The sequence below is a fragment of the Crocuta crocuta genome, unplaced genomic scaffold (assembly GCF_008692635.1).
Source record: "Crocuta crocuta isolate KB4526 unplaced genomic scaffold, BGI_CrCroc_1.0 scaffold70, whole genome shotgun sequence".
Lineage (NCBI taxonomy): Eukaryota > Metazoa > Chordata > Mammalia > Carnivora > Hyaenidae > Crocuta > Crocuta crocuta.
In genome coordinates, this window is record NW_027528417.1 from 9,258,528 (window position 1) to 9,284,862 (window position 26,335).

The 26,335-nt window shown below is 36.9% G+C and overlaps 1 protein-coding gene and 1 long non-coding RNA gene across 6 annotated transcripts in view; one reads left to right on the forward strand and one right to left on the reverse strand.

The window, feature by feature from the left end:
• The window catches only part of OPA1 (OPA1 mitochondrial dynamin like GTPase), an 89,633-nt gene that overhangs the window by 60,749 nt on the left and 2,549 nt on the right, over positions 1 to 26,335 (reverse strand). For 2 of the 5 annotated variants that reach the window (XM_077754359.1, XM_077754358.1), the window contains exons 2-10: positions 20,803 to 21,121; positions 20,048 to 20,144; positions 18,253 to 18,360; positions 17,705 to 17,758; positions 16,984 to 17,051; positions 8,812 to 8,922; positions 3,834 to 3,887; positions 2,851 to 2,955; positions 1,081 to 1,167 (exon numbers count right to left, since the gene is read on the reverse strand). In XM_077754359.1, coding sequence (XP_077610485.1) covers positions 1,081 to 1,167; positions 2,851 to 2,955; positions 3,834 to 3,887; positions 8,812 to 8,922; positions 16,984 to 17,051; positions 17,705 to 17,758; positions 18,253 to 18,360; positions 20,048 to 20,144; positions 20,803 to 21,121 — 1,003 coding nt within the window. The remainder of the gene's footprint in view (positions 1 to 1,080; positions 1,168 to 2,850; positions 2,956 to 3,833; positions 3,888 to 8,811; positions 8,923 to 16,983; positions 17,052 to 17,704; positions 17,759 to 18,252; positions 18,361 to 20,047; positions 20,145 to 20,802; positions 21,122 to 26,335) is intronic. The other 3 variants (XM_077754360.1, XM_077754363.1, XM_077754364.1) reach the window with 3 other exon arrangements.
• LOC144223587 (uncharacterized) lies at positions 795 to 26,335 on the forward strand. Its single transcript, XR_013332760.1, has 6 exons — positions 795 to 934; positions 7,701 to 7,841; positions 14,502 to 14,572; positions 15,626 to 15,813; positions 22,934 to 23,092; positions 26,273 to 26,335. It is a non-coding gene; the product is annotated as an uncharacterized LOC144223587 (long non-coding RNA).

Sequence of the window (26,335 nt, forward strand, 5' to 3'; positions counted from 1 at the left end):
TTGCATCCTTTATAACTAAATTTTTATTAAAAACTGGTGCTCAGCAAAATAAGTCAGATATCATGATTTCACTCATATGTAGAATTTAAGAAACTCAGAAGATGAACACAGGGAAAGGGAAGGAAAAATAAGATAAAAACAGAGAGGGAGGTAGACTGTAAAAGACTTTTAAAGTACAGAGAACGAACAGAGGGTTGCTGCCGGGAAAGGGTGGGAGGCCTGTGAGTTGAACGGCTGACAGGCGTTAAGGAGGGCATTTTGGGGATGAGCACTGGGTGTGATATGTAAGAGATGAATTACTGGGTTCTACTCCTGAAGTCGAGACTACACTGCATGTTAACTGACTTGAATAGAAACAAAACAAAACAAAACAACCCACAAACATGTGCTAATTTTTTTTAATGTTTTATTTATTTCTGAGAGAGAGAGAGAGAAGCAGTGTGAGCAGGGGAGGGTCAGAGGGAGAGGGAGATACAGAATCTGAAGCAGGCTCCAGGCTCTGAGCTAGGTGTCAGCACAGAGTCTGACACAGGGCTCGAACCCACGAACTGTGATATCATGACCTGAGCCGAAGTCGGACGCTTAACCTACTGAACCATCCAGGTGGCCCAAACATGTGCTAATTAAACCACTACTTTTAAAACCATATCGCTCCTGTCCTACAAATGTTTTCCACAGCTAGTTTACTCTCTACAGAGACATTTTTAATTCTATGAAATTAAATTTCACTCATTAATTTAATCCACTATTCAGGTATTTTAGTACCATGGATGTTACAAATACAGAATGGAAGATACCGGATAACCTTCCTTCATTACACATAAATTCAATGTGTATATTTATACAATGGACCAAATGGGCCAGTAGACCAAAACAGTCAAACAACATTCAATGCTTAAGATATCATGTGGAACACATAAATGATATTCTACCGGTAAGAAACGTATGTCTATGTGTGTGGTGTGCGCATATGTATATGTCTATATTGTGTGTCTGGGTATATATGCACACAACTATTTTAAAACGTAAAGTCTTCTTTTGCTAATGAGCAGGTTCACTATGTATTAACTTTCCACTTACCCTTGGCAGATGATCTTGCGTGTTGTAGCTGGCGTCATAATCAGATAGGACATCAAGAACTTCAGAATACATGTCAATCAAGGATTTCTATAAAATTTTAAAAATCAGTATTAAACAGTGAACACATTAAAAAAAATCAGATGTGTCAAGAGGAAAAAAGCTGATAAATCCAAAATGTTTTCCCAGGACTGTACTTTATATATATATATATATATATAAATACGTAGTCATAGTAAAACAGTGTAGAATAAAATTCCACTTCATCTTATCCAATTTATTTTGAGATATATCGATTTAATAAAGCATGTCAATTGAGGATTTCCTAAGCTTCCAATTAAATGTTAAACGAGGGAAATTATGCTTTAGTACTGAAGAACTAAATGCCCAAAACAAAGGAAGAGCATTCACACCGTAAAGCCAAACGAGGAGTCAGGTGACCTACTACAAGGGAATCATCCTCTATCAAGTTTGGTATATGTATCAGAGGGAGAGGGAGGGAGTGAGAGAGAGAGAGAGAGAGACTGAAGAAAGGATAAAGGTAGAGGAGAAAAATCACCAAGATGACTGTTAAGTCAGTAAGAACGAGCACGTGTACGGTGACGGCTGGGCAGACGAAGGAGGGCACACACCCTGCACTGCTTCTGTGCAGAACCAGGACAGAACACGGGACCCAGCAAATAATAAGCTTCAAGAAAGTATCTGATGAATGACTCAACAAATAAGTAAGATGGGTGGGGGAAAAAAGGGGTTACTGTCAAGCGCTAAATAATTAAAGACAAGTTTCAATGTGAGGTAGGAACAAAATGGGTGCTTATGTTTCCTTTCACCTCTTAACACCTTAAAGTAATTAACTGGAAAGCAACTGCTGTGCCCTCCACCACAAAATAAACAAAACGTTCTCGAAATTGTCTTTACCATTTCATTTTATGAGAGAAAATATGGTTTCTGACGTGAACTCTATTTAAACACCTGGACATGACTTTTTTCAATTGCCACGTGTGACTTGTGAATAAAGTCATGCTATTTATCTGTTTTATGCAGTTGTGATTTAAAGTCAGAACTACTAATACATGTTGGTTAAACTAGAACTACTTATCTTGGGACCTTGGCTTCAGAATACATATGTCACGATTTATTGTAGGTTTGCTATACACAAATTCTGTTTACTTATGTGAGATATAAGTTAAAAATATTACTTCAATTTAATTCAGCACATATAGCCTGGTTTAGCAGGCAATAATAAGATTTAGCTTACTGATAATGGTAATTACCAATGTGCTGATGGTCACAATCCCAGCATATACTTTTCCAAACATTCTTTAAAATGCCTAAGAAATGTTCCAGAAGAAAACATAAATTCTTATAAAAGTAAAGAAAGTAAACTAATCATTCACTAGAAATACAAGTGTGGCAATAAAGTTAAGTCATACCTAAATGTCCATCAACTCACAATTCTGTTTTTATAGCTGTAGAACCCTAAATTACCTAAATAACCCTAAAGATAAACTGGGTATTTCAGAAAAATAAATTGATTCACAAGAAATGATTGTTAAAAGTATGAAGATTTTATAGGCCTCGTATGAAACAAATGTCTGGAGACTATAATTTGTGAAATGTCTCATATAGAAAGACTTTCCTATCTCCCAAGGATATCAGGTTAGAAAGAAAAGGATAGAACACATCACAGCTTTAAAAACTGGTATTGACTGAACGCACAATGTGAAATGGCAAAGTTATGGAACTAATGAAATTCAGAAAAACTTAAAATACCTTAAGCTTTCTGTGATGGATGCCTTTGTCATCTTTCTGTAATACTAATTTTCTTAATTCTTTGTTCTCTTTTTCTAACCGTTCCAAGATCCTCTGGTACTTTAACTGCAACAAAATAATACCATAATTACGTGAGAAAAAGATGGGCTAATAACTTAATTAAGTCTCACTTTAAATCTTCCAAATTCCTCAAGTCATGATCTCCTGACTAAAATGAGCTGTTTCATTTTTAAAGCTTCTTTGAAAATGTTGGAAATAAATTATGAATATTCTCTCATACAAACAGCAGAATTCATTATAGTTTTCTATTATAAATTTGGCATTTTATTTGGAAAATTCTTTGCTATTTACACTGAAGAAATAAAGTTGTTTAGGATACTAAGAATTTAAAGAAGCATATTCTTAAGCACATTCTACTGAAGCAGTGTTTCCATTATATCAAAAAGTTAAGTCTTCATTATGGGCACATTTGACAAAAATTCAATTTCTTCCCATTCTCCATGTCATTTTATGTTGTAATTAAAATGATATAAACTAAATAACTAATAGTACCTGAGCATGTATTATGCGACAGGCCCGATACTGATGTTACAACAGCATTAGCTTCCTTAAGTCTTTATAGGAAACAAAAGTTAGGGACACTTGGTAGCCTATCCAAGGTCACAGAGTCAAGGTGTGACCAAGGAGTCAAGGTCACAACAAGTCAGTTCCCCTCATTTTTGTTTTTCATAGCAGTTCTTCTTTAAGATTAGAAGCACAAGATTCACTTAAAACCAGGTCTTTACACAAAGGAGTTAACCACACTTACCAAGTTCCTTTTTCCTTCCCTATTAATCAATTTGCTTTTGTATTTTTTTTTACATTTATTGATAAGGTTGTATCATCAAACCACTCCATTTTTGCTTTCTTAAAAAATTTCCACATCACCAAACTTAAAGAGTATAGCAGAAAATCCCTGTTTTTTTTCTACTCGTCAGAATTACCTGAGTATGCAGAAGTTCTTCTTGAAGCTGGTCAATTTTCTCTTTGTCTGTCACCTAAACATGTAAAATAAATTAATTTTACTTCCATAGGAATGGATTTACATAAAACGGGCAGGAAGTTCCATTTTTTGAAAAGAATTTTTAAAAATAAATACTGACTTTATCTGCATATTTGATCAAAGCACATTTTAACTCTAATGATTAAAAAACACCTATCTTCATCACTAAAATTGCTTCTCATAATTTTATAACTGTATTAACAAGTAAAAGGCTTAAAAAGCAATCATTTTCAGGGCACCTGGGTAGCTCAGTCAGTTAAGCGTCAGACTTTGGCTCAGGTCATGATTTCACAGTTCGTGGGTTCATGCCCTGCGTCAGGCTCTGTGCTGATGGCTAGCTCAGAGCCTGGAGCCTGTCTTCGGATTCTGTGTGTGTGTCTCTCTGTCTCTGACTTCCCTACTCACGCTCTCTCTCTCTCTCTCTCTCTCTCAGAAATAAATTTAAAAAAACATTAAAAAGCAATCATTTTCATGATGCTATTCTAGTGATTTCTGATGAATGGCTTGTTCAAAAAAGAAGAAACCAATATACAGTTAGTACCGTTTTTGTAGGCTGTTTTGTGCTCAACCACAGGCATCTGATGCCTGGACAAAAAGGGCGCACATACCTACAGAAATGTGTTCGGGGAACTTATACATGCTATCATTTATAGCTAATGAAAAAAATTCCTTGGTCATAGTGATATTTTAAGCATGTATTACCCACTTCTACTCTGTAAGTAGGAAGTATTTAATAAATGGCAAGAACCTGTATTTTCCGAGCTTTACGTGGAGCCAGATGCTGGTTTTTAAATTCAGTTCCAGGGCAGGATGTGCTAGCCCAGAATACAGTGAATGCATCAGTAGCAATAAAGTTGAATAAAGCAACTAAAATTGATTTAAATATAAAACAAAAGTAGGATAAAATCTACAGCTATTGTGAAAACTACTTCCAACTGTTATTAATGCCAATAACTCTAAGATAAGATACCCCAACACAACATAGAACTTTACTGCATTATCAGGCTATAGTCACAGTACAATACTAAATATAAAACGCAATGATCAATTTTAATTAAAATGATGTCGTTTATGACAAATCCACATAACTGTGCTTTCACTCCTTGGGGAGGTGCAGAAGTTGTCATACTCAGTCTTTCAGAAGAATTGTCTAATTTCTGATAATCAAAACTTGTAAACATGAATTTATTTCATAGGAGACAAAACTCAAGGTAAAATTCATATAAGTCCTTCTTCATTTTCATTCAATGGCTATTCAAGCAATCAAGACATCATGGTAGCAAATACAGATGAAAAACTTCTAAATGATTTGCTTATTGAGGTAGATATTAATAACTCTTATCCATACAATAAAAAGCAATTTTGCAGTTTTAATTCCTATTTCCAAATACTTTCTCAAAATATGTGCAAAATTTCTTTTAAATAAAAATGACAGTGCTTGCTACAAATGATATAAGTATATTATGTTTTCCTTAAAAGTTTATGCCTAAAAATCTCCAAATATGACTCAGTAATTAGAAGAGAATATAAAACAAATTTTGTATTGCTGTTTCCTCATTCTTATGTAGCAAGCGGACACTTATGGAGAGAACATTTTTCATTGGACTGTGTTTGCATAAAGTGGACAAGAATTATTAAGAGTCGCCTAAAATGTGAGGAAACAAGCAAGTTAGGGAGGAACCAATGCCCAAAGAACAAAATCCTGAAGACCAATGAAGAAATAGAAACTCCTTGTTTCCATATGGCATGTCATAATACTGTAATAATGCACTCATAAAAATGTTGTTAGGCACATTAAATTCCCAATTCATTTTAAAATGTACTTGGATTAACTGCGTTCCATTAAATACTCATCTGACTGCAGCTAAATTAGTACGAAATGTATAAACAGTATAAACTGTTTTAGTTTTGAATGCATTTCATGACTTCATGAAATATATCCTAAATTACAATAGAAAACCCAGTATTAGTCTACATCTGGGGCAATTGTTAAGAGACGAATACATTACATAGAAAGTTAGAATGCTTACTGTAAGCCAAGGGCTATAAAAGGTTAAGTTGGTAATGTGGGGAAAGGAAATGGGTACATGTAAGGTTAAAAGATATATATATGTATATATATAATATATATATTATATTCTTTATGCTATTATTATTTAGTAATGATGCCTGTTAATATTTTTATAAATTCAGATTTTTAGGAGTGTTTAGATTTGTCACTTGCCCTTCTGGCATAAGTCATGCACAGTTTTATCAGTATGCTTCCTATCTGCTCAGTTTAATGGAACCTCAAAACTAACATCATATTAAAAGATAGGTGGTGGTGGAATCAAGAATTAGACCTAATATTCTCTAGGAAACAAGATGAAAACCTTTAGGTTTACAAAGTAAATATTAAAGACACTGAGAAGATACTTTTCCATATTGTCTTAAGGGAACAGCACATGCTTTTTTTCAAGTATCACTCAATACCTTAGCTAGCAATCTGGGTACATTTCACATTGAGGCACTTTGCTGGTAAAATTCAGCTACTTACGACAGTTCAGTTCTTGTCCTGTTGTTTAACATACTGTTTGCATTATAAAATTTAAAACTCACCCTGACAGAAATGGGTATCAATGGTCTTGAAACCAGAGCTTTTCTACAATTCCAGGGCTGTGAAACTGATGGAGAAAGAGCGGAATCCTCCGCAGAAACAAGCTAAAGCTGAAAGAGAAAAACCTTTACTAGCTCCTCACAAAACCAAGCCTGATTTTTAAATTTTAAGTATTTCTTCCTACTAAGCCATTGTGGCCATTTTGAAATAGCAAAGCACATATATACAAAGGGCTCGTAAACATTTCCGTGTATGTGTGTTATGTCCCTGCATGAGCTACAGGGACAGTTTATTAGCTGCTGCTAGAAGATGAAAAATGAAGGCCTACGTGCATTTCAGGAAGGTAAGGAAGGATGATTAAAAAGCAACAAAAAGCTGTGGCTTTGTACCTCAAGAACACCTCACATGACCGAAGGAATGCCACAAATCTCATGAATGAGGATTCGGATTGTGAGGAGAGTGAAGGGCTGAAAAGTCACCTGTGCACCAACTACAGGGAATCAGGGGAAGATGTAGTAAGGGGGAAGGCGCCATCACAGAAGAGCAGGAATTAATTGTTTTTAAAGTTCCATTCACCTTCACACGAGGTGACTCCAAAGTGGGCCTGTTTGGTGCTCTACTAAATATGCCTCAATAAACAAAACAGACGGAGGTACAGTCCTATCAGTTGCTATTTTACAAATGGGGAAGATGAGGACTAAAAAGTTTAAGTGGATAATCTGATAATATTAGAAATGAAATGGTATCACGAAACCCGAAAACAGGCTAGAAAGTAGGCCTCCAATGAACAGTAACCTTGGGCAATGTAGAAAGCGAACACTATTCACTAGTAATATCCCAACAGGTTCAAAAGTATATTGATAATCTTAAACCATATCTTAAAATCTTAAAATGGAAGGCAGTTCTATGGGACTCATTTCAAAGGATTTTACCATCATGAAACAACGTAAGAACAACTTGCAGCTAGAGCTATCCATATTTCTAACTAACATACCAGAATACAGTAGCTCCTTCGCCTTCTTTCTGTAACAAAGCTAAGGAACAGATGGTTCGCTTTAAGCATCCAATTTGTTAGAATATTTAAATGGCACTTCAACAAAATACAAAACAGAGAAGGCTAAAGCACCATTTAAAATAAGCCCTTCCTTGGTTTAACATACCTACTTTAACTTAACCAAATAGGAAAATAACTTATTTTCTATTTCCACCTAGGTTGTTCACTCGCTGAAAGCTAAATATTACAGGAGTTGATTCCACAGCCCTGGAATTGAGAAAAGCCAGGAAATGACACTGAAAAGATAAATGAAACTATGAGGCATACTCTCAAATATTATCCATCACCAAATGCGTGAGGTTAGTAAGCAAATTTATTGCACCCAGTCATTATCTATAGTATTGGCTGACTTCAATTATCAGAACCTACAGGAACCTAATTAAATGGCTGAATCCCTTTTTCTGAGTAAAATCTGTATATGGCTTTAAAACTTTCCTGATCTAATACATGCAACATAATTAAGCTGATGTCAAGATCTCAGAATATAACTTTAAAATCATTACATTCATTTCATTTTAACTCAAGTCTCTTCAGAACATTAACTTTGAGATCTACACCATAAGATCATCTAACAGCCAAAAGCATACTTTTAAGGACCTCTTGACTGTACATATAACCAAACATTTGCACAGATTTATGCTGACTTTTATTAGAATCTGTTCTTTAGCAACCTGAATTATGTCAACTTTCCTATGTTCAATCCTTCAGTCATCCAAGGTGAAAATTTATTTGTGCTGACTTCACGATTGTGGAAAAACTTAATGAGTCAATCAAGGTAAAATGACTTCACCAAAAATTTACATCAGAATAGTTTTTCTTCTGTAAGAAATAACAATGTTTTCTGCCGATTCATTTTACAAAAACAATACATTTCATTCTTTAAATAATTTAGATTGTGGTCATCCACAGTAATCCCTTACATTTTAGAAATGAAAACTTGGGAGAACCACAGATAAGCTGGCTACAAACCTAGGATGACTCAATAACTAGACCAAGTAAATCACAATTCATAGTAATTCTCTAAATACAAATCCTTGCTCCCTCACAGATCATCTCATTTTCAGAAAATAAACTCCTATGTTTAACATTTTGGGTTTGTTTATCCATCCAGGAAAGTTACATATTTGTACTATGGATCTTTCAAATCTTTACTTTGTCAAAAATAATTTCTCATAATCAGAGTCCATGAAGGGATTAAGATGACATGATCTTGGTAGAAATGGCTGATTAGTGTGAATACATCAGTAGCCCCCTTAAACCATCCATCACCTTGCGCTTCTGTTGGGCATAGCTCGTGCTATATTGGCCAGCGGCTCTGCGCGCTTCCTCTTCATGCTCTTGAATTTGCTGTTGTAAGAGAATGAGCTCACCAAGCAGACCCTGCCATGAGTTTACAATGAGGAGAAGAGGAAAATTGGGGAGGAGAACAATGTTAAACCAAGGGCACAAGCAAGGAACAGATGTAAGTTAGGGAAGAATGGATAGCTTATTACAAAAATGGAAACGCATTTATGTACCTTTAGAAAGCCACTATATATTAGGGCTCTGTACCACATTTCCATTTTTCCCCCTCAGTAAAATTAGATGTCTCAGAAATATAAAACAGCAGTTTAAAAAGTGTAAAGAAAATGCAATGTGGCTGACAGCTGTACCAAATGAGCCAGATATATAATATCAATATATAGTAAAACCTTGAATAACGGGAATGCTCAAGGAAAAGTGGCATTGTAGTTAACAATTTATTATGTCAACCCTTATTTCTGAATTGCCAGTATGAACTAGTATATGCTCCTGACTTGATACATAAGGGGGGGACATCTTTTAATTCTCAAAAAAATGAATGGAGAATACATAATAGTTTATTAAATTATAATTCCGTATTTCTTCTTTGATATCTGATGTCTTCAATAAAAGACCATAGACCCTCAAAACTATTGATTTGAGTTTCCAAGCACCAAGTTAATCAAGGTTTTACATTAATTCATATTTTCTACATGCCTATGCATATAAGTTTATCTGACTAAAATTTAGGATTCTCTTTTTGCAAATTAAAAAATAATGTTTGAGGCACTATTTTAACTTCATACAACACAAAATAAGTAGTCTGACTGAATTTTCACTTTTTATGAGCTGTTCTGACATTCAGTAAAAATGGCCTCTAAGAATATAAGTATGAACATATCAATTACTAGAGCAAAAGCACTATAAAAGAACATAATTAAGATCTGGAGATAATACAGTTATTATGAAAATTTTAAATAAAAAAAAAACCAGTTTGGACCTATGTACAACACAATCACCATTTCTATATTTAAAATTCATTTCACTTAAAAATCATGAAATGCTAACTAGTGCAGTTTTTATCGCAATGTATTTACATGTGCCAGGATACCCAATACATGTCATTTTCTGTATAGCAGTTTTAACTGCTGGCCTACTAGATAACAGCCCTCAAGGAATGTGGGAAAAAAGACAAGAAAGAATTGAAAGTGTCACAAGCCTAATGTTTTCTCAATCAGACACCTCAGTGAACGAGGCCACTATTTAATCTGCACAGGCAGAGTTTTCCGGGAGAACCAATGGACCCAATTTTTGCCAAGTTATAAAAATAAAAAGAGCCAGGAAAACTAATACTCGTTAAAATCATCTAAACTGGGAGTTTCAAATAGCTTCAGAGCTTTTTAAAGTAATTGTCCAAAATATTATATTTCATATAGTACAACCAGAAAGTTTCTTGAAATACTGGTTAATATTACATTCAAATTTTAATCAGTAGACTCATCCAGAGGCTTAATAACGTACTTTATTAACCCAAAGATGTCTATAAATGAAAGTTTTCCAGAAAAGAAGCAAATACAAATAGGAAAGCTACTATTATAGTAAGACACTTTAAGTTAAAAGGAAGTATTAGCAAATAATTTGGGGAATTTTTGTTTGATTCTTAGTTTTAATACATTAGGCCATGCCAACAATAATGAAACTGATTGACTTACTATAAATCAAAGGATAAGATTAGTTGATATTTCTGTATGACAAGTGAGAGAACATCAAAATGGCAAGTAACATAACTGAACTGTCAACATTTGTTTCCAATTTCAACAGAAAACACATTTATAAAAACCTGTGTTTATCTTTAAAGATGTATCTCTTAAATTAAGATGTTACGGTCATTGACATACCTATCAAAGAAAGACAATGCCAACTCACTACCCTCACTACTCTCATCATTTACCTGATTATCTGTCATTTTTTTCATTTTCTGTATCATTGCTTTTCATGAAGCAGAAAGCAGAATAATCCAGCTGATTTTTAGTTATTTACCATCATCACTTCTAATCACCTGAGTGTTTAGTTGTCTCAGAGCAATATTCTTTTAAAGGTTTCCTGTGCTGGCTTATATAGCAGTGTACCTGTGCTATAATTAGCATACCACCAGTATTCTGTCTTATAAGATGTCAAAGCAGTGAGCAAATATTCCACATTTCTTAACTACGCTTGCTGGTCTATCAGGTACAAGATTCTTTTTTCCTTACAGCTTAAACATCCTTCCCTAATCCACTGCTTCAATCTATATACAGATTATATGACGAATACTTAATATCTATTACAAGAAAACGCCCTCTTTCTAGTGACACCTCACTTTCCTTCCAAGTCTGTTACTGCAGCGCTATTATGTGAAGACGGTTGAAATTAACTGTTACCTCCTAAAAAAGGTAGGAAGAAAATAAGAATTAGACACGGAGAATGCTATTTACACTATACTACCTGACTAAAGGAGGTGACCTCTATCTGATCTTGGACATTGAATTTCACCCTAAATACTGAGGGACGGGCTGTACAGCTTCTGAGCTAAGACCGTGTGGAGTGAGGAAGGGAAAGAAATGGGTGTTAACTGCTGTGCAATACACATTCCGCAAATGCACAAAGTACAATTTGTTCTATAAACATTTTCCCAAGCTCAGGTAGTTTTCTTTCCAGAAAGAGCACATAATTCTGTTAAAATCATATATGTTGCATATAAAACATGGTAATTGTCAATGACGATAAACAGTAAACATAATAAACAGCCACAGATGGTGCACTCTCTCAAGGTCTCCTAGTTACTGCCAATTTGACACTGCGTCTCTCACGGTCTCATATTTCACATACAGTATTGTCAGACTTTCAAGAAATTTTAACATCAGGTCAAGAAAATCAGTGGTAACTCCAAAAACCAAAATATCAACTGAATATGCTGTGAAAATCTAAAAGTTAATGAGTTTGATAGGAGAGATTTTAAATAGCTTTAAAATTATTTGTCATTCATATGTGAATACATTTAAAATACTATATTTTTAACAGTGTTTTAAACATTCCTAGCAGAGCTGGACCCTTATCCTGTTCATGTATGTACCTAGTACCTAGAATAACGTCTGACACGTTAGATGCGTGCTCTAGCTGATACCTAAATTAGGCCTGAGCACACATTTACTTCTTGATTGAATCAAATTATGACCTACTTTTACCTAATAATGCACACAAAGTTTCCAGTATAAAACCCAAATTGGGTTCTGAACTAATGTGTATTCTGTACATAAGCTACACATCAGCCCCATGATCCATGTTCCAGTTTTCAGTCCTCAGAACAGACTCCACAGAAATTAAGAGGAAGAAATTAATCAAATAATGTTAATAGGCAATTAACTGATGCAATAATTCAAAATGTAAGGAAATAATGATCACTGTCATCAGCATTACCCTAATAGCCAATATTTACTTTTATTATGTGCAGCTCTTGTGATAAAGGGCATACAAAATTCTCAAAACAATCCTGTCAAGTAGGGTTCCCCCTTTTATAAAAGAGGAAATCAGAAACTCAATGAGTTTGATCTTTTTCCAGATCACGTAGCTCAGAAAGCAGGAAGGGCACGATCTGAATGCTGACAGTGTGACTACAGGGTCTGCACCTGATACCATCCCGTTGATGTGACGGTTTTATTATTTCCAAAGTTGCTTTGATTCCATCAGGTTCAAGCCACATTTACAAAAGGAAAAGGGTAACAGTGCAACACATCAGAAGGCATACTTGAATTACTAAGAAGACGGGCTGAACTGAGTTGTCCAGAGACCTGAAAGTCTGCAAACCTAAACTATTCGCTACCTGGCCCTTTAAGGAAAAGTGTGCCAACCCCTGCTTTATGAGTTTTAGAAGTAACTTGGGTTCAGAAAAGAACTTTATGACAGTGAAGACTTCTCTCCCCTTCCATTCAAAAATATTCCTAGGCATTAAACTACTTTTTAAAATTCAAACAATTCTATTTGATTAGCTAAAAATAACTATTTTCCTACTCCCACTAATACATACATTACCGATAGTTACTATCAGTATTACAATTTCCACCAAATCCCTTTTATTCTAAATTGTGACCTAAAAACAGTATTACGTACACAGCATATACTTACCTAACGTTTCTTAAATGACATAAAAGTACAGTGTGCTTATGAAGGAATAAGATGGCCTGTTTTGCCATTCCACTTTTCTTCCTGCAGATCTCCCCTGCTTTTCTTCCTTTGACCCCTCTACTTACCACTACTACACTCTGGTGCATAAGTGGGTTGGCTTCCTGGCTAAGAGTCTAATCTAGTACAGTTGCTAGTTAGCTGCTTAGGAAACTTAAGTTTACTGATTTGTGGTTACTTGATGGTGTTGGTTGTGAGAATTTCATTTTGCCCAGGTTACAACAGTATTTGTTGTAGGAGGAGCCCTAGAAATGTAAATCCTACTTAAGCAACACTGCTTCATTGCAGTTTAGAACACCAAGCACGTGTACCCCCATCCCATTCCCGTTCTCTTCAGTAGGTGCCAAATATCAAAGGCCAAGAGAAATCTACAGGTAATCAGATCAAAACACCTATTGTATAAAATCTGGGGGCCTATTTGTTGGCATTAATGAAATTTATTTACTTAAATTAGCCTCTCTTTTGCTGTGATAAATCAATCAATTAATCTTGCTAAAAGCTCTGCTTTATCCTTGGCGTTCTGAGAACAGAGATTTTATGACAGAAACAGGCCATTAAATAAAGAATGTAAACCAAAGTAAATAGTGTTTCCTCTGGCATCTGTTTTCTTGGTTTAGGATATAATTCATGGAACTAAAACAGTTATGGAAGTCTTCACGAAGGAGACAACAGAGCTAGGCGTTAAGGATGAGTAAAAATTAGAAGAGGGACGAGAGAGATTTCAGCTGCAAGGTACAACAGAAATAAAGCCACAAAAGTAAGAATTAGAGTAGCATGTAAAAGGAGGAAATTTAATTACTGTCTAATAACTATATTTAAAACAATAATTCTACTCTTCAAGATTTAGACTTTTAAAAGGTCCGTCAACTATTTTCTATAAATTAGCAATGCGTTTGTAACCTTCAGAATGACCATGTTGCTTACTTCTGTGAAAGGCTTATGAGCGATCAGAAACATGGTAAAACAGAGGCACAGATACATATAAGGTCTCATTTAATTTTCACTAGAAGAGACAATCTTACTGACTCTAAAAAAGAAGATTCACTAAGTGGTCCTGTCACCTGTCTATGCTATGATCAATATAAAGAAATCTGCAGATTTACAAATTATTCATTAAAAAGGCTCACCACTTCAATTTTCAATGGCCTTCAGGTATTTCTGAAGGTCTCCAGGTCTCAAGGATATTATTCAGCTCACACGGAGGGTTCTAATATTTTTCTCCAGTGGATACAAATTAAAAAATTTTTTGATTAACTAAAAGCATTTATTGAAAAGTGCTCTCAATAGTTTTCCATGTTTTTAATTTCTTGATAATACATATCTGAACTTCTGGTCAGCATGATGTACATACCTTCTGTCTACAAGCTGAATGGATACAGATCCAGACAAAATCAAAGAAACTGATGTTTATGTTAGCTTACGCAGTATTAGGCAGAAATATATGTCTTTTGCTTTTTTAGACTTTCTGAAGACCTCAATTACAACTTTCCAGAGCGCCTAAAAGTCCAGTGACCCCAACCGGGAGCCAGAGGTAGGCAGGTCACAGTGTTATCCATTCTGTCGGACTTAACTCAAACGATCTGACGTGTGTGCTCTCAACTCCGCAACTTTCACTTCAGTTGACTTTGCAGGTCCTAACTTTCTCTACCTAGCCACACTCTCCACATGTGTTTTATTAGAAAGGAAACTATTTTTTAGTTCTAGTTGTAGAAATGTTTTCAGCTTATTACTTTAAAAAAAAATTGGGTTCACATTTACTTTTACATTTCTAGTATAAATCTGGCCAGAAATTTTGGTATAAACCAGACAACCATTAAGCTAAGGTATGACTGCTTAATGTATTCAAACTCTGAATACCACCTTCAATCTGGGACCCTCAGACACCATTCTGAACCAATCAAAAAAGTATCAGCTAATCTCTGGATGTCATCCTAACACCATGATTACTGCTCAAATTTCCAAACTTAACGTTTCAGAGTAATTTCAAAAAGGCTTCTGCGAAGGAAGTCTCTACTTCCATGCTCACATTCAACCACTAATTTGTAGATAAGTCTATTAAAGTCAGTTTATTTGCATCTTGTCTGAGTGGTTCATTATCTTCAAGTATTATAGGTAAAAGTCAAGCCTTGAAACACATAATGTGGCACATTAACAGAATTTAAAACCACTAGTTGAGGCTGGAAATACTTTTCTGTGTAGTAAATTTTTATACTAGCATTGGCTACAATTTAATTTAGCCTGTATTGAAAGCAGCTTAATTAAAACTCTAGATTTAGTAATAATTGCTGAGTTTTTAATGGGCAAGATAATGATCATAAATTATGAAAAAGTTAAAAGGAAATAATGTATGAGGGTATTTACCTTCAAGCAAAGTAAATTATGAAATAAAGCAATAAATTTGCTTTCATGTCGATTGTATAAAATAAAATCTGTGAATATAATTAAATTCCCAGTGATCCATTCTCTTGCTTCTTCTATTTTGCAGAGCTCCTGATCATTTGTTAATTATTCATTTAGCACTTTAGCATGATTGTAAGGAAAGTATCTGAGTTAGACCCTGAAACATGTTTCTCATTCGCCAAAGTGATCCTAGACCATACCGGAGAACCATACCAGAGAACACCAGGAGATGCAGACCTCGCCCACCTTTTCTAGGCGAAAAGAAACCACACTGCTAAAGCTGTAAGAGGGGCTCCTTTTCCCCTTTGATCAGCGCCTCTCGGCATGTGAAATCTACCTGCATTTAGCGCCAAGGCTTTGGTTCAAAATAAGGTGTGTATAATAGGCTAATTTCTATTTAGAATCCTTCCCCCCACCCCCCTAGTAGCATGAAGAGTCAAGAGTGTCCCTTTGGTTGAAATGCCAATGGAAAAGGTATTAAAGAAGATCCACTTAAAAGGCAAATACACGTACGTACACGTACACACACACACACATTTTAAAATAAGTTTTCTCCCCCAAAAAAAGATCTAGTTAAAAGGCAAGAGAAAATTTTTTTGGAACTGTAGAATTAAACTTGGAATATCACGTAAAAAGTTCAAAGATAAAGGACAAAGAGAAAGACAGACACCTACACATAGGAATTCTTTTCTTTCTGCTTTTGAAATAAACAAAATTACTTCCTTTCAATTTACAAAAGCCATAACTTTCAGTATAAAAGCTACATATTCCATATTTAATTTTAAAATGTTCATAGAACATTTTTTTCAAATATCTATTTACCTAAATACTATTTTTTAAAGGAAAACTTGGAGGGAACCAGTTAACTTACCAATTCTAAAAGATGAAAAAATGAAGACTAAGAAAATGTCAGGTTAATAGATGAATGTAACTAGAGCAATGAATAGGTTATTTTAATTAGCAATTCTCCTAAAACTTTCATGTGGATTTTAACAAAGTACTGAAATTAACATACCCTAAATAACTCCATATACAACTGCTGACTTCTAATGTAACAGAATCAATTTATCCCCTAATAACCCATTTCCTGTTCCTTTAATATTTCCCTTAAGTGTATGCCGTGAAACATTAGTCCCTAGAATATATTTCATGGAAAAAGGGTTCTGTTGCTAAATATATATGGAAAACTCTGTACACGTTGACCTCTCCTGGGATTTACAACACAGAAATCCTAGGGGAAAGAAAAGCCTGCTTGTTTTATTTATATCAGCTTTCCCCACATATATTTAACAACAAAACCCTTTGTTGAAGCCAATCGTTCAAACTAGTATTTCACAACATATCTGAAGGCAATAGGCTTCTCCAATTACATTTCTAGAACTGTCACACAGTACCTTTTACTTTGTACCAAGATTAACACCTCTACTTAGATGCTTTTATATTTGCTCCTCAGATGTTACCGTTTTCAAACCTTTCAGGTAGACAAAAACTTTTTTAACTCTTTCAAGACTACCTATGTGAAGAATTCTCCTTTATACTTACCTTTCTATAATGCTTGTCACTTTCAGATCCATGATCTGTTGCTCTAAATGCTGTTTCTCCAGGTGAACCTTAAAGATAAATAAGCAGTCCTTTAAATTCTCCAGTGAGGTCAAGAGGCCAACTTCCAAATTATGTCTAGTTAATTTAAAGGCAAATGGATTTTTATAACAGAACCACTTTTGTGAAAATTAAAAACATTATTTTTAGGAACATATTGGTAACCTAAGCAAAAAAACTTTTTAAGTATTATAGGACATGTGTAACCTGTTTTAAAAAAATCACTGAAAATCACAATTAAACAAGACAATCTTTGATGAAGATTATTTTCCAGGAGAGTACTTACTGCCGTTACAGACCACATACAGTAACAAAATAAATTTAAAATGTCAAAGGTGACAGGACAGATGACACAAACCAAAATTACTGTTCATTTCAACTATCAGAAACAATCAGATCAATTTCAAGAAAATATTTTGGTTAAACAAACTTTCTTTTTAATATTTTTAATCTTACAGATACATTCTTAGGAATTTTAGTTTGACTGCAAAATAATTATTTTCTTATTTTCACCTGTAAGATAAGGAATTTGCCCAATAGAGTTCCGGAGTTTTAAAATTCAGCGTAAGCAGCATAAATTTGGTCTGCAATTTTTACTTGCAACTAGTTTATTAGAAGCATTTAAAAGGCATGTTAAGGTCAGCAAAAATGTCTGTTTACACACCTAACAAGAGAAGTAGGTCAGAAGCTCCTATGACTTCACTAACCAATTTGTGACCTGTGAAGAATCAGCAAAAGGGGAAATAGAAATGTAAAATTTGACAGGAATGAGCAAACAAGTGTCTGAGATCTCAGAGTGCTACCATGATAGGGTGTTGATTGGGCAAATATGCCACGATAAACCTTAGTAAATTCTACTCATTATGGTCCATCATAATTAAATTTGTTTTAAAATCACCCAATTGGTTCTGACCAATTATGAAAAGCAAGCACAGAGGAAGTCTCATCTACCTGTCAGGAACAAGAGGTTTTTTTCCCTCACTGACTAAAGCCACGTATGTTTAACCTCTTACAAATTTTCATTTTGTTGCACTGACCAAAATTTAAAACCACTGAGCAACCAAACTTTGTGTGTCTTTTTTTCAAAAGCCTGTTTTCATTTGTACTAGATGTTTTCATCTAAAAACCAGGAATGAACAAATGAATACATCTTAGTACTTTTCCTCTGGGGTTTCTGACATTTCACGTGAGATCAAACAGGTCCTTCCTTACCTGTGGTGAAAAAGTCCTTGAGTAAACTGAGGCTCTCAACAATTTTGTCAAAGTCAGGGGCCAATTTTGCAAGGTCGTCTGAATTAGGAAGTGCTTTTCTAATTTTCTCTGGAGAAGACAAAAAAATTCTCAGAATAAGAATCTGACTATTAAAACATTGACAAAACAGAAATAATCATCATATATAAATTTAAATTAAAATACTTTTCCATTTTTCTCCCTATTACAACTACAATTATATCTGAAACAATGTATTATTGTGATGATACTCCATAAGCCATGAAATGCTTTTAAAGACTCACCAAATGTATGCCTTAGATGGATACTCTTGGTTTATAAGTTAGATGCCATGAACTATCAGTACTGTGTTAACAATGTTAATGCTGTACTGGAATCATAAGTACTTTTAAGGAGAAAGTCACAGCAAAGAGGCCAAGAATCAAAGAAAAAATTGAAAAACACCTCTGTTTGGCCCAAACTCAAGGACAGTAATGAAATAAAAATATAGAATTCCATTACTTTTTTCCATGCTTTCACAGACCCTAAGAAAATTCACACTCGTTACCATTTGGAAATAACTGTCTAAGAGCCCACGGCAGGCTTTGGTTTTATTTTTGCTAGCTCTATTTATAAAATGGCCAAAGTATTTAGTTTTGTTTACAAACACTCAACAATTCTGTCAAAGTCTGGTACAGCTGTACAGTATCTTCTGAATTAGAATGTGCTTTTCTTTCCTCTGCAGAAGACCAAAACACATAAATATTCTCGAAATATGAATAGATGGCAGATACTATTCTAAATGCCATTAACGGCATTCACCTGTTTCATCTTCAAGGGAGCCCCACAAAACAGTTATCATCAAACCCACTTTACGGCTGGGGAACGAGGGCACTGAGGTTAAGTAGATGGGCCCGCACAACAGCTAAGAAGTGGGGGGTCAGGCTTGAAGGCTGGCCAGTGCAGCTTCAGAACCCAACCCCGAGCCCCGCTCTGTGGTGCTGGCAACTATGGCAAGGTAAAAAGCTCTCCACGTGAGCATCAGAAACACATGGGAAGAATGCTATAGATCTCTCAGTGCGGCACAGTTTCATCTGTATGAGCTATAAGTACATGCAGAGAGTAATTCCACGTCCATATACATCTAAGAAATTAAACAAAGTCTAAAAAGAAGACTGAGGAAAATTCTTTCATTCAAAAAAATTTTGTTTAAATCACCATAGCTTACTGGCAATCAGAACTATTGAATATACTTTTTCTCTAATCTACCTATTACAGAAAAAGGAGAACAGTACCAGATGATGGGAAGAAATTACTAAGGACTCTAGCAGGCTTTGAGGGACTTGGTTACAGAAAGCAGAAGTCACCAAGGTATACACTAAAAAATAAATAGTCAGGTGTGCTATTGCGCATCTGTTTTGGGTAATAAGACAGAATGCTGAAAGTGAGGTCTAAAAAGGCTGCTTTGGTTAACAAACGTGTTGGGCAACAAAGAAGCCTAAAGTGTATGTTCACTATGGCCACATAACTTTTAAAACGGAAACTAAAATGTTAACCAGGTACACAGACTAGGTACAATCAAAAGAAAATGTCTAGTAGGATAGTGGTAGCTATGTGAAAGTGATGGACGACGGGGTTATTTTTTTCCTACCAGTTTTTTCTTCGATATTCAAGTATTTTCAGCATTAAAACTGCTACACAGTGAACTCGTAAGTGAAGAAACTATTTCAATACCACTATTTCTCTTTCCCGAAGATACGACCCCTCAAAAATGTATTTTAACGTTGATGATACAAACCTAAATCGATGTACTCATCAATCTCCCACACAATGTCAGGCACAATCCATTTATAGTCACTAAGGTCAGGTAACATATCTTTCCACTGATCAAAAGTCTAAAAAAAAAAGAAAATATGTCCATCAAGTGTTCCGAATGTCATACAAAAGATAAAGGAAAACTGCCTTAATTTATCTAATTAAAACATGCTAATCTACAAAGAACGATACACTATGTTCAAAATTTTTAGAAACAAAATAGCCTCAGTTCCTCTGAAGACAAATTAGTAGGCAAGCATATAAAACATGTAAATGTCCCTTTATTAAATATGGAAAATGTAAAAATTCAAAATATATTTATTTCACACAGGTTTCATGATTTAGCTAAACAATACTGTGGACTAGAAGAAAGACAAACCGGGGGACAGGATACCTTGCCTCTGCTCCCAAAGCTGCCAAAAAGTGGTTGTGTTAGCAGACACCTACTTTCCTGTCTGTGCTACTAAGTGGCAAGCTGAAAATCAAACCTAGGTGACCTCAGCCCACCCCAATGCACCTTCCACTAGGCCATTCTCACCTCCTATAAGTATAACCAAGATTCCAAGAGCATTTTCCTATTAGCAACATTAAAATAATTTGGCACGTGGCAGAGATACACAATAAATTTTTAAATACCTAACTATATTGTCCTGCACTAAAGAAAAATGGTTTGCATTATAAAATCTTCAAATAATCATGCTAAAAATAACTGGAAAAGCAGCAGAAAGTTACGCTCACCTTTTTGGCTGTATAGCCACCGCCAACAGCAGATCCTAGTATGAGATACCGAAGTTTCAAGAGTCTTGCAGCTAATCGCGCTGGCCAAAAATTCCTGCGAGGCTGGTAGCCATACTTCATTGGAGAAAGCTTCAATTTACGTAATGGAAGGTTAGTTAAAGAGGAGAACTGATGAAATGATGTCCTGAATTGGGGTCTTTGAAGCTTTAGAGTAGGATGATGTGAATGATAAATACTTCGTGAAACCAGATGCAGTTTTTGTAGTGGTAAGCTTCCTTTGATTCCAGAGCTATGTTTCACTAAGGACTGGCAGACCTCACTGGGAAAAAAAAATGTGAATGGGACAAAGATCAGACTGGGTAACAATGCAAAGGAAACGATATAAAAAGAGCAGTTTGTGTGAGAAAAAATGCACATGGGCACATGTGACCAAGCACACTACATCACACCATAGCTCACACTACCCATCTACTCCATGCCAGGTACTGCTGCGGCACGTGCTACCTCATTTAATCCTGCTAAAAATCCTATGATGCAAGTATTAGTATTACCTCCATTCTACGAACGCGCGCGCGCACGCACACACACACACACACACACAAATAACATGTCTAAGTGCACACTGAGAGAAAGATTCAAACGGAGGCAGTAGGACTCCAGAGCCTGCCCTCTCATTTACTATATGTGGGCTACAATCCCAATCCACGGAACTGAAACTGAAAAGAAAAAAGGTGGAGACTTATTTTATTAACTGCTATCCAGCGTCAGTAAAAGTGAAATCAAAATGAACGCAAACCTGCTTTCAAACACAAAAACGCCAGCAGCTCAGAACAGCTCTTCCTTGGCCTCTCCTCTATGTCTCAGGATCCTGAGACAATCCAGGGACGGAAATTAAGGAAAAGTCATTAACACATAAAATACCTGGCTGCAAGTTCTGAGTACAGTAAGATTAATTAAACAGTAATGAAAGAAGATACTAAAGGCAACATCCTACAGACTGAATGTCTGTGTCTGCCCAAAATTTGTATGTGGAAGCCTAATCCCCAATGTGAAATATTTGGAAGTGAAGTCATTGGGAGATAATTTGGTTTGTTTGTGGTCATGGACATGGTGCCCATGTGTTGGGATTATAAAGAAATGAAGAGCACAAATCTCTCTCTGTCATGTGAGGACACAGAAAAAAGGTGGTTGAACCAGGAAGTGATTCCTTCCCAGACACCAAATACGCCTGCACTTTGATCTTAGAGCTCACAGCCTCCAGAACTGTGAGAAATAAATGTCTGCTGTTGAAGCTGCCCGGTGTTCGGTAATTTGGGGAGCAATAAGGCGATCGTGTATCAGTTGCACAGACACAAGGGAAGACACTGAAGTGAGGTGGCAGCACTAAGAAAGGAAAGGGAAAGGCAGATACCAGAATGACGGACTAGACACAGGAGACAAGGGACAGAGAAAATAGTAATCCTGAGGTGTTGGCTGGGAGACTAAGATTACCACTTACAGATATAAAACAATCACGAGCCAACCCAACTGGAGGAATAGCCCACGGTTCCGTAGCATTTGGCCCAAACTTCTTTCAACTCTAGCCTCACAGCCACTCAGTCGGATAAACTCCGGTTCCAGTCCAGTTGCACTGCTTACTCTCGTGCAATCGAGGGCAAATTATGAATTTACCAAAGCCTCAGTTGTTTTTCGTCTGTTACAATGGGATTAAATCTCCATCAGAGTTACTGTCAATAACCACGATTTCAAGTATCTTCTCAGACCATTATCCCCTTCACTACAACCGCCTTGGGCCCTATAGGAGCAATCAAGTCATGGAAACTTCTTTCTTCTCCCTAACCTATCAGTCTCCACATTATCTCTTTACCTACTTAGCCACCTTATAAATTCCCTGGTTCACAGTCTTAAAGGCTCTTTTGCAAATACTCTAAACTCCCTTGCCCCCTGACTTTTTGTTACACTTGTTTGGCAACGCACAGACCCTAGATGAACCTTATTGTCACTTTAAGCCTGTACCCCGGGAATGAAGCATTACTGAAGATCACACCCAACTGGAGAGACGTCTCAGTGAGGCCCTAAAAAGAAGCGTGGCCATCTTACTTTATCAATTCATCCTTCCTCTCTCTGCTAGGGCTATTTCAGACGTATCGCACCCGCCTCTACCCTCCCACATCTCCCCATGCTTCCTCCGACTCCTGGGAGAAAATGGAAGCCATCAGAGGGACACTTGCTGTTGCTAACCTACCACATCGACACCCACCCACCTCCCCACAAGCCCTGCAAGATCACAGTAAGTATCTTCCTCCTTTCACAGGCAAATCCTTGTTCCTCTGAGTTCCTCCTGCCTTTTCAGGAATCACTGGTCAAGTCTCTGTCAGTTTAACAGAGAGAAAGACAGACCCCAGGTCGCTGCTCCATAACTACTCTACTAAAAGGCAAACCAACCTGATTTCCATTTGTCTCACTCCGGTAAAACGGCCCCGAGTGCCCTGAAGGCTTCCAGTGGGCACCTGTTTTCTCGATTCCCGTTTTCTCCCAGCAACGTCTGACAGTGCTGACACCCCTGCCTGTTGGACCGCCCCGGATCCCAGCAGTCCCTAGCTTTACTCCCACTCACCGGCCACTCCTCTTCAGGCACCTCCTCCCCAACTACCTTTTAAATGTCGGGAGTTCACGGGGCTTAGACGTGAAGTCACTTGTCTTCTCAGCCTACCCACTCTTCGCAGGCAACCTTATCCACACCCATTTCCTCAACTGTCATCTACATACCCACATTTCTCACAACTTACACGTCTAACACAAATAGTTAAGCTCCAGATCCTTGTGTCCAACTGCCTCCTAAACACCACCCCTTAGACATCAAAAAAGTATCTCAAATTCAAGATGTTCAAATCCACGACCTCTCCTCCCTCCCCCCGAACCCTGGCCCTCGCCCAGGACTTCCTGTTTCAGGAAACAGCATAAGCACCTATCCAGTCGCGTCAGCCACAAAACTTGCGCTCCGTCCTGAAACCTTCCTCATTCTCCAGTCCTGGGACTTCTACTTCTCACACACCTCCAACCCCCCGATGGCCAGTCGCCACTACCCCCGCCCCTACCCGCGCTTGCTGCAACAGTCTGGGCGGACGTGTTCTGCACAGCACCACCAGGGCACTCTTCTGAAATGCCGACCTGATCACTGTCACTCGCCTGCGTAAATCCTCTCAAAGTCTCCTCCTGCATTTAGAATAAAAACCCAAACTCCTGGTCTACACAGCCCTGCTCTCTCCCTCTCACCTCTGAGCTCTTCCCAGACCAGGTTTCATGGAGCTCCTGGATCGCGCCATAATCTTTCCCATCTTGGGGCCCTGAGGCCCACTGTGCTCGGGCAAACTTTTCTACCTACGACCTCCCGGTACTGCTGGTAGCTCTGGTCACAAACGGTTTCACCTCAGCATTCCCTCCTCTCTTGGCATCTACATTCTAACTGGGGTCCCCCCGCTACAGTTCTCAGCTCCCTGTGCTTTTCTTCGACGCACATAAAATCTGTATTACATAATAATGTAATTATTGGATTAATATTTGCCTCTACCAATAAACTGCAATCTTCATGAGGCCAGGGAGGGGTCTTGTCTGTCTGGCTTACCACTGCCCTTCTACGGCCTAGCCCAATGCTTCACAAGCAGTAGACACTTAAGAAATCTGCTGAATGAACATACGTTCTTGGGAAAGCAAAACCAAAACAAAACAAAAGGCGAAAGAAGCTAGCAATGACCACAGAGTAAGTGCTCAAGAAATGTCATTCCAGCACTAACTGCCCTAACCTCTACTAATGTGTCAATGAGTAGCCCTTTATCCCTCAAGAGTTCTTTGCTTTTGTAAAGAAAGGAGTTAATCTAAATATATATCCAAACAGATAAACTCCAGACCCAAGTAGTCATATTGCTAAGATGTTTTGGCTTTTCATTATTTTCTTCTTCTTTTATTTCCAAACCCCGTAAATTCCTGTTTCCACAACGGTGGCAACAATAGCTGTGAGTGACGCCAAGAAAAGGAGAGTATTTGGTTGTCCAAATCAGGAACCACATGTAAAATGTTCTTCAATTTAGTCCCTGGAAGAGATAACTGACTCAGAACAAAATCCTAGTACTGGGGAAGGTATCCTCAAGAATTATTTCCAGAGCTTCCAATTCATGGTGGTGCTCTAAAAGATCAATGCCCAGATGGGAGAGACTCTTTTCCTCATCAGGGTCCTCTTGAGATACACGTAAGAAAGTAAAAAGAGGAGAAGAAATTGACATTGACTGAAGCACCATCTGGGGAAAGGCTGTGTCACCCTCTACCCCATTCCAGTGGTGCTGAATGTTAACACTTGCCCCCAGGATGAACAACCTGGCAGGGAAGAGCTAAAGCTCCTGGGGGGCCAGGGGGCGCTCAGGGGTGGAGGGGAGGAGTGGCAGCAGTGGGGGAGGGGGTCTTCCCAGAGTAGGCCCTAACAACACTGGTGTCTGTAATGAGATCAGTTTGCCTGCCTACTCTCTAAAAGCCCTAAAATGAAACCTGCTAGATGATATGTCCTATACCTAAAACACCAAATCAGCCTGCTCATTCAGGGGTAACCCACACATGGCAGGCCAACCATTAGTTCTTCATGTTTAAATATGATGAGAAAACCACATTCTTACAGAAAACCAGTTCTTAAAATGATGACCAAGATCAACAACATTATGAATCCTGGAAAAGGCAGAGGTGTGAAATTCTAATTAATGTTCTCAGGAGGCTTCTTCAAGATATTCCAGATATAAAATAAAAGCAGGCTGTTGCTAAAAATAGTAACTGAAGAACACAAACTTTACTGAATTAAATATACGTTTAAGACATTAATAAATGTTTGGGTGGTAAAGGGTCCAACTCTTGATTTCAGCTCAGGTCATGATCTCATGGTCTGTGGGATCATGACCTAAGTCAGGCTCTGTGTTGACAGCACAGAGCCTGCTTGGGATATATTCTCTCTCTCTCTCTGCCCCCTCCTGCTTACGAGCTCATATTTTCTCTCTCTCAAATTAATAAACTTGAAAAAAAAGTTTAATAAATGTTAAAAAGGAATTCATGGAAATCAAAGCTGTAATAGCCAATTAAAAAAAAAAAAGGAATAGCAACACCAGAAAATGTATTAAAGAAATTCTTCAGAACTTGGAACATAAAGAAAAAAAGGTGGAAACCATAGAAAGAAGTTAAGTGACTCAGAGGAGTGGTATCCAAAGTGGGGAGGTATGTGGGATGTGTTCCATTGGATGCACAAAATGACCCACTGGGATTCAGGAAGAAAGTACCAAAGCTTCTAGATACAGTATTTTTTGTATCTCATCCTTCAAGACTGTGTTAAGGGAGAATTATAATGTAAGTCATTAATTAGTAAGAAGATATATATAAAGTAAGTGTATACATACACATACGATGGTACATGCCTATTTTTTTTTTTTTTAAACAGATGATGAGTATTTTGCAAATCATGGAATTCCAGGATCAATCAAAGAAGACCAATTCATTTAAT